Source organism: Porites lutea, chromosome 11 (assembly GCF_958299795.1).
Source record: "Porites lutea chromosome 11, jaPorLute2.1, whole genome shotgun sequence".
Taxonomy (NCBI): domain Eukaryota; kingdom Metazoa; phylum Cnidaria; class Anthozoa; order Scleractinia; family Poritidae; genus Porites; species Porites lutea.
The window spans coordinates 20,895,806-20,904,314 of record NC_133211.1 but is presented as its reverse complement, the minus strand read 5'-3'; the positions used below and the strand labels follow the sequence as shown (position 1 = coordinate 20,904,314).

General features: G+C 40.1%; 1 protein-coding gene across 1 annotated transcript; it reads left to right on the top strand.

Moving 5' to 3' along the window:
- Positions 1-1,226: 1,226 nt before the first annotated feature.
- Positions 1,227-6,350, top strand: LOC140952178 (cytosolic carboxypeptidase 6-like). The gene is made up of 2 exons (XM_073401599.1): positions 1,227-1,957; positions 5,212-6,350. Exons 1-2 carry the CDS (start codon positions 1,246-1,248, stop codon positions 5,955-5,957), a joined length of 1,458 nt encoding a protein of 485 aa, XP_073257700.1. The 5' UTR covers positions 1,227-1,245; the 3' UTR covers positions 5,958-6,350.
- The last annotated feature ends 2,159 nt before the right edge of the window (positions 6,351-8,509 follow it).

Genomic DNA, 8,509 nt, shown 5'->3' with positions numbered 1-8,509 from the left:
GACCCAAACTCTACGCAGTTTCAAGCTATATATAGGATTTGGAAGAAAGCGAAACTGTGTTTGAAAGATATTTGTATAGGTAATCAAACTCGGCTGAAGACCGAGTACATTCATGGATTAATTAATGGCACGAGTGTTTCCCAAAAACGCCCGAGTTGTGAAATTACTTTTTCATCATTTAAGGCAAAATTATTCACTTTCCGACTGAAGGAGATTTAAAACACGGTCTATTTTCATCTGGCAAACTTGATGTCTAGCTCTGAATTCAGAAATAATAAACACTTTTAAATATGGTCCTGAGGGACCAGTCAGGTCCCTCGGGAAACCCGAGAAGATTCGAGGGAAACAAAATTAATTGTTTCCCTAGGGACCAGTCTTTAAGTAGCTGGAAATTTATTAAACCTTGCTATGCAGTGCACTGTTACCCTCTGACGTCATAGAATTTGCAATGTTGCCCTCTCAGAGATTTTGGCGGGAAACAGTTTCATTGTTTGATGTCATGTGACCTCGAAGTAATCAATGAGAGGGCGCGCTGTTGGGGAAAAAAGGTCCAGGTGTATAACAAAGTTGCTTGTTAACTGGCATACGCTGATAGTTGAGCTTTCTTGAAAGTGTAAAACAGATAACTTATGAAAATATTGCTCAGCTGAGTACCTAGCACAGATCCTTGACAATTTGTGAAATATCTTATATCAGCTTGCCGTTACTTGAGAGAATATTATCAAGTACATATTGTACATAAAACAACTGGAAATTTGATAAACAGACTCCTTTGGTGAAGCCATATTGCTGTTCAAGATCTAAGGTTGGGTTCGATTGGGAAATCTGGATTTGGATTTTGAAATCCGGATTTCGGATTTTGAAATCGAAAGCGAAATCCGAAAACAGATTTCGGATTTCATGGATTTCCTTAAAGGGATTTGCAAAACTGTTCTCGTGAACAGCGTCTTCTTTTTGTTAATTATGCGTGCGCGTGCAAGACCGCTGTTCTGAAGAACAGTTTTTCAAATCCTTTTGCGGATTTCCCAATCGAACGGTAAAAATGAAAATCCAAAAACAGATATCTCAGCGTTGAAATTTTCGCGTTCGATTGCAAATCCGAAATCCGGATTTTAAAATCTAAATCCCGATTTCCCAATATCGAACACACCTTAATTCAGGGACCAGAAGATGGTAGGCCTGTGGGCATTCCTTTCACCGGCACTCGTTGTCATAGTAACAAGTTGGTCTCGAATTCACACCAAAATGGCGTCGCCCAGCGAAAGCCAGGAAAGCGGTGTTAACGAAGATTTGGACGGGGAAAATGTTGTTAAATTGGATGAACCTGTGGGAAATCTGTCTAAATACTACGCTTTACCTCCAGGCTTTTCAGGAACGCCGAAAAAGGGCCACTTAATGTTTGATGCATGCTTCGAAAGTGGAAATCTTGGCAGGGTTGACTATATCACTGACTTCGAATATGATTTGTTTATTCGTCCGGATACGTGCAATCCTCGCTTCCGTGTATGGTTTAACTTCACAGTCGAGAACACAGCACCGTATCAACGTGTCATATTCAATGTGGTAAATTTCAGCAAAACTAAAAGCTTATACCGCGAAGGAATGACTCCTTTGGTCAAATCTACTAGCCGCCCGAAATGGCAACGAATCCCTGCTAAGAACTGTTTTTATTACCGCTGCCCTGATCATAGGAAGAACTATGTATTGTCCTTTGCCTTTGCTTTCGATAATGAAACAGATGTCTATCAGTTTGCATACTGCTTCCCTTACACTTATTCTCGACTACAAGGTTTCCTGGAGGAGCTTGACAAGCGAAACTTAGAATGTTATAAACGGGAGTTGTTATGTTTGACGGTTCAGCAAAGGAGAGTTGATATGATTACCATCACTTCACCGGAGAATGTGAAGGATGATGTAAAAAAGAGGGTCATTTTTTTGACAGCCAGGATCCACCCAGGTAGGAAATTAGCCTACTTTTGCTAGTCCTAGTATTTAAAATTTAACAACAAGTGAATGCTGTTTCGTTTAGCCTGCATAGCAGGTGTCGACTGGGGTAGGGGATAGGAAGGAAGGGACAAAAGAGGGGGATTGGGGAGAAAGGGTAAGGAATGCCTGCTATAAGAACCCCCTTTTGTTTATTTTTGTGGACGCCAGCGTCTGCAAATTCCTGATTGGCTGAGCTGTGATGAGTAATTTATTCGCATGTATCCTGGCAGACAAACATGATGAAGGCATCAAGGAAATGTGTTCTACTGGCGTAAGCTTTGGAAGATCAAAATTACTCCAATCATGTAGCAACTTCACGTAAAATTGAACTGGAACCAACTGTAATAGCTTGTTTAGCAGGTAGAGATGCTCAGCATGTTTTGTATACTGGATTTGTCCAAACACTGTGTAGCAATATAAAGGGATTGTGATTCTTGTCAGACACCTGCAATGCTGATATTAACAAGACCCCCTTTTCCACAAAAACGTATACTGTCTTGAATGAACTTCTAAATGGTACCATTTGTAAAGAGAGAGCTGAAGCTTTGATAAAAACTATCCGTTGAGCTTTTTGATAATTGTTTATAATCCTCCTTTCACTTTTTGCATCTCAGGCTACCAGTGACTGTTCTATTCTTTGTGACCATTTGGTTTGATGAGGTAAGACCAAAGGTCTTGTGTATTCACACGAAACTGGTCATTATTAATTTGTTGTAGACTGCGAGCAGTAAAAAAAGAGAGACTGCTCGTAGTATTTGTCGTGTTTGCTTCGGGAGCAAGAACAGTGAAGATGTTTTATTTCGCTCAATAATTATGATATCACTTGAAAAAAGTGTCTCGACTTGACAATTTCCAGTAAACAAAGTAATTAAGTCCAGACCATGCTGAGAAGCCCCCTACTTGTGATTGGTCACATATTGACAGTTGACATTATCGGATTGCTTCAGAAAATGGTGGGCAGAATACAGAAACACTGGTGCTTATAGCAGGTGCTCCCTTCCCTTTTTGCCTCTTTCGCGCTTTTCTCCCTCCCCCCACCCCCTCCCCTTTTTGCACCTGACACACGGTTTAGTTTCATTCGGTCTTGCGATTTTCAATGGCATCTTAACCTGCAATCAGGCATTCCTTCTTCCCTTTTCCTTTTGGAGGCTTAGGGAAAAGGATGCCTGATACTTTAAGCATTGTCTCTCTGTAGTCCAGAATCTGGACTTTTGTCTGATTGGTTGAAAGACAAAGGAAACTTCCAAGGCGCACACTGATTGGTTACAAGCAACATATCTGACTTCTGGTCCAATTAGATTGGTTTTTCCACCTCCATCTCTTTTTGACGAAACCACAACATTGAGAAATTGTTTTAACAGAACGCTAATAGGTTTAAGACAATGCACAGGAAACACCTTGACAGCCGATGAGGGCAAGAGGTTATTTGTCATCAGTAAGGACACCCATTATTTCTTCTTCGATGCTTTCTTGCTCTGACCACTGGGCAGAATTTATTTTGAGGAGCATTGTCTTGACAAGTTCAACTTCGTGGAACTGTGTAAAACAGTAAATGATTTTACAGCCGTCACTTTTGCAAACGGATAAGACCATGAAAGATTTGTTGCCACAGAATTGATTCCTACACTTTTGACCACTGCCAGTAAAATAAAGGATCTTCTGTTTTTCCACTCTTGTTTTCATTGAATTATTTGATGTTTGACTTGACGGTTTGAACAAAGGTACCACATGGCAATGGCTAGGTGATATTTGCGGTAACAACAGTGCTAAATTTGTCTCTAAAATTTGTGATTATTGTACTTATACGACTACAGTATCAACTGCTTGCCTGGAAAGTAAATAAATACATCTCAATTTGCCGCCTTTCGGACTTCCATTACAAACCGTTTGAATTTCTAGAGAAATCTGACAACATAACACAAATGTTGACAGATACCTTAATTAGAGGGTGACAGAAGGTCTGCTGATTTTCGTGTTTTCCCCGAAAAAAGAATGCCTGATCGCAGGTTAGTGGCATCTAGGCCCTTATTACAGACAGTACTCCTCAAATGTGCGTTGACAGTCTCAACTTGATCCTTAAAACTGGATTTTTGCTTTTCAAAGGACAAGCGACTCTAGTTTGGGGTTGTGATAATCAAGAATAGAGCCGTGAGTCTCAAGGATAATAAAGACATAAGTGACTGTCAATGTACAAATTCTACACCAGTGAACAGTCCTTCCAGTTGGGGCAAGGTGAGCAAAGGAGGCCAAGAAAAATTGTCAAGAGGGTGGGAAGGTTTAAACATTGTTCTCATATACTGCCCAGCTACCTGTGTCATAATTGCCAGTACTGCATGGGATGCAGCTTCAACATTTGAGAACATACCCCACCAGCAACAGGAATCATTGCCAGAGTTTAATACCAGCAGCCAAAATGTGAAGGCTTGTTAAAAATTAATACATCTACTAATATTGTGTAATGTAGTGTTTTATGGGGTGTATATGGGAAAAATAAAAAATAGAAAAAATTAATATATTTTGCCTTATCTTAAGTTATTGTGTAGCAAAGGATTATTATTAAAAGAACCTTAGTTTTGCTGTATTTTGTATTCCTGTGTCGTTTTGAAGCATTTTGTGCTGGCTATCCTGTCTTAAACTTCTATTAGACCTTATTATGAAGGTTAATGCAGGGTAGCAAACCAGACCAAAACAGTTCAAAACGACACAGGAACACAAAAATTAACAATTATGTAAATTAAGTTTCTTTTAATTTTTTGCTACACGATAAGCTAAGATAAGGCAATTTTTTTTCTTATTTTACTTTTCCCATATACACCCTATGAAACCCTACGTTACACAATAACACAGTTGATGTATTAATTTTTAACATGCACTCACATGTTGAGTTTGGGATGCCTGTGGTGTGCCTGCATATTTGAACTCAAGTCAATTTGGCATGGATGCCAGCAGTAAATAGCATGGCGACTCCTGTTCTCATATCAGAACAGTACCTCAGGAATTACTGGAGGCTGAGTGGCAGATAGCTTAGTGGTACATTAGAGCCGTGCTTCACAGGAAAGCATTTCTGAGGCTGTTAACTTCTGGCAAAAGCTGCTGTGCAGTTACTGGTTTTCACTCTCACACCCAGGATGCAGCCAGGATATTCGAAGCACTGTCACTGTCTAGGTCTTCCCCTTTAATACTCTTTTCTTACGATTTGTTACTCAGTATCTTGACTCTTTTCAGGTGAAACTCCATCTTCATACGTTTGTCAAGGAGTGATTGACTTTCTAGTCAGTACCCACCCAGTTGCGAGAGTCCTACGAGATTATCTGGTTTTTAAAGTGGTACCAATGCTTAATCCAGATGGAGTTGTGCTTGGAAATTACCGATGCTCTTTGATGGGTTTTGATCTCAATCGCCATTGGCAAGAACCTTCACCATGGGCACATCCAACTCTGGTGGCTTGCAAGAACCATTTAATGGAACTTGACGGCGATGAAAATGTCCATCTTGATTTTTACATTGATATTCACGCACATTCCACCATGATGAATGGATTTATGTATGGCAATATTTATGACGAGGAAGAGCGATTTGAGAGGCAGGCCGTGTATCCAAGACTTCTCTGTGCAAATGCTGAAGACTTTTCAATGTCAAATACGTCATTCAACAAGGATGCTGTGAAAGCTGGCACAGGACGCCGTTTTCTTGGAAGTTGCCTTGATCCGAAGACACACTGCTATACACTGGAGGTATCCTTCTTCAGCTACAACACAGCAGTTTCACAGGGAATGTCGCCTTACACAGAGGAAGGTTACTTTAAATTGGGACGTAACGTGGCCAGAACCTTCCTGGATTACTACAAACTGAACTCCTTGGTCCTTCCTATGAAGAAAAATGCATCAAAGTCGTCAGCTCAGAAAAGAGACCATCAGGTTGATAGTAAAAAACGCTCATCTGGAAGAAGTGAGTATGATGGAAGGATGTGAGAAGAAACACTTATGCCCAAAAGGGACCATTCAGGATTCACACTTTACTGCACAATGAACTTATTTGTCTATTTAGAAACTTTTTTGTTTCATTTTAGTTTTGGAAGCTTTATCTGTTTATTCCCTAATAAATGTATGATCCATTTACGTCATTTTATTCTTAGTGGTTGTAAGTAAAGGATGTTTTTATTTAGTGGTTTGGCTTTTCGTACACGGGGAAACCTCAGTTCACAAGCGTGCGTTCTTGCTTCCTGTGATCTTGTAAACTTCCATAATCAGTGAGTTTTTTAATGATCTTGTGTGGACATGTATTCCCAGTGTACTTTTTTTCTGTACGTCCCAGATGTTGAGCCAGGTCTGCACTACGTTAAAATAAACTTTTTTAAAATGCTACACTGTTGTCGTCTTGCTTTCGAACGTTTTTGTATTCAAAAATAGGGTTAAGGTGAAGATCTTTGCATGCAGTAAGTAGGCATTTATTTGCTCTGTAAAGTTACTTATGGAAGTCGCTTTTTTTCTTTGGAGCTTATTTTTATGGAATGATCCGACGCGTACTTTGTAAATGGGCCATAGATTCCTCAGCTTGGAGGCCTCGAACGTGTTATGTAATCGGGTGTGTATACAACGTATCTACTTTCGAGGACTTTTTTCCGTTGTCTCTGTAATTAGATACTGCTTATACCTATTTTACAGCACCCTTCCCAAACACCAAAGTAGACGGAAATAGCAAGTTCTCGAATGTATGAAATGTCTGATTTTTCTAACAAACGAATTGGTAAAAAAACCCTGGCCGACTGAATCAAGTGGTCGTAATTCTTCCATGCCATACATGTAGAAAGCTGCTTTTTTCACTCAAAATCTGGCATGGGAGGCAATTCTTACCGGAGCACAACTTGACAAGGAAATGTCGGTGTAGCCATGATCTGATCATTGTTAACCGAAATATTCACAGGGGAACCCAACAACAGTTTCCTCGTAAATACATTGAAAACACTTATTAGGCTATCCAGTGTACATGTACTGTTAGCTCTCTAGAAATGGCTTTCTGACCGGCGGTATAAAATTTGTACCTGTTCGGTCATCCTATGGGAACTTGAGTCTTCGAAATTACGAAGGCTTCAGTACTCTTTTCCCTAAAATTTTAGGTGACATTTAACGTATTACGAAAGTGAGAATTTTTCTGATTCCTCCCTCCATCACATTTTTTAATCCGAAAATTTGAAATTTCCTTTTTTGTACAATAAATAGCCTAACCTGGGCAGTGAAATGTGACGAATTAGTTTCAGAAATTCGTATAGGGAATTTATCAGATAAGCTTTGAAATTTGCAGAATTTGTACGTGAATGGAACGTTCATCCGGAAGTTTTTAGTCTTCCTCAAGAAATAGAAAATTTCAGGCAATATTTGCTTCTCCGAACAGATATTTTACAGAAAACAGTCGCTGGGTGCCCCTGATATTCAGCAGTTTGGCATGACTGGGATGGCTTTCAGAGGTCTCTGTTTACCAGGTCTCTTGTTAAATTGCGAGTGACAAGATAGAGAACGTTACAACTGTAAAGTCTGAATCACGGCTCTGTTGCCATGGCTCGATTAGCTACACACAGCTGTTTTCTTTTGCTGGTTGCCGGATATCGGACTGAGAATTCCCGGAAACCTCCCATGTGAAATGAACGGGGCTGCCCCTCGGAATCTTGGATTAAACCTCTAAAGGAGACTAAGCTGGGTGTGGCTCAGCTTACAATTAAAACTGACAGCTGGATAATAGCTATGATAATTTCAACGGCGATAAAGAAGACGTCATTGAATGCTTTCGTATCTCTTCTTTCCGTCTTCTATTTTCCTTGATTCTTGACACACATTCTGGCTATGATGACTGTTTGTTAAAATTCGTCCTGATCATTAGACTCTACAGGTTGAATATGCGGTTTACAATCCAAAAACGAGACGACAATCTTTCCCACCCCTTCATATCGAAGTCCTCCCATTAGAGACTTCAAACACTCACTTTTAGAACAACTTTTGGGCCCTAACTTGGCCTGGATTGCTGAAAGAAACTTGTTTCATGTCGTTTTCCCGGTCATTTTTTCAAATTTTCGTATACCCATCCCATCCGCCCGCTTTTCATGAAGGTGTCTTATAGCCAGTGTGCTGTTGTTGAATGAGAAACCGGATTCGAAATCCTTTTCTGTAAATTGTCTTGACATTTTTTAAACTCCCGATCAATTATCAGGAATTCATACAATTATTACAGTATCTAAAAGTTGGTGGATTATACCAACACAACCCAAGTTCCAACCGAATGGCATGAAATACTTGACGGAAACGACCTGAAAAGATAACAAAAGAGCTGGCGGACAGGCATTTGAGGTATCCTTGTCCAAGAGATGGTCGCCTTTCGTGCCCTGTCTTGTGATGAAAGCCAAATAAGGCAAATATCATGAGTTTCAATAAAATGAAATGAATTGCCTGACGTCTCTCTACCCTTCCATGATCAGGTTACCTTCTCGCGCGCGCTTCAGTTTTTCCCCGGTCAGTCCCGAAGCTTGTAAAGT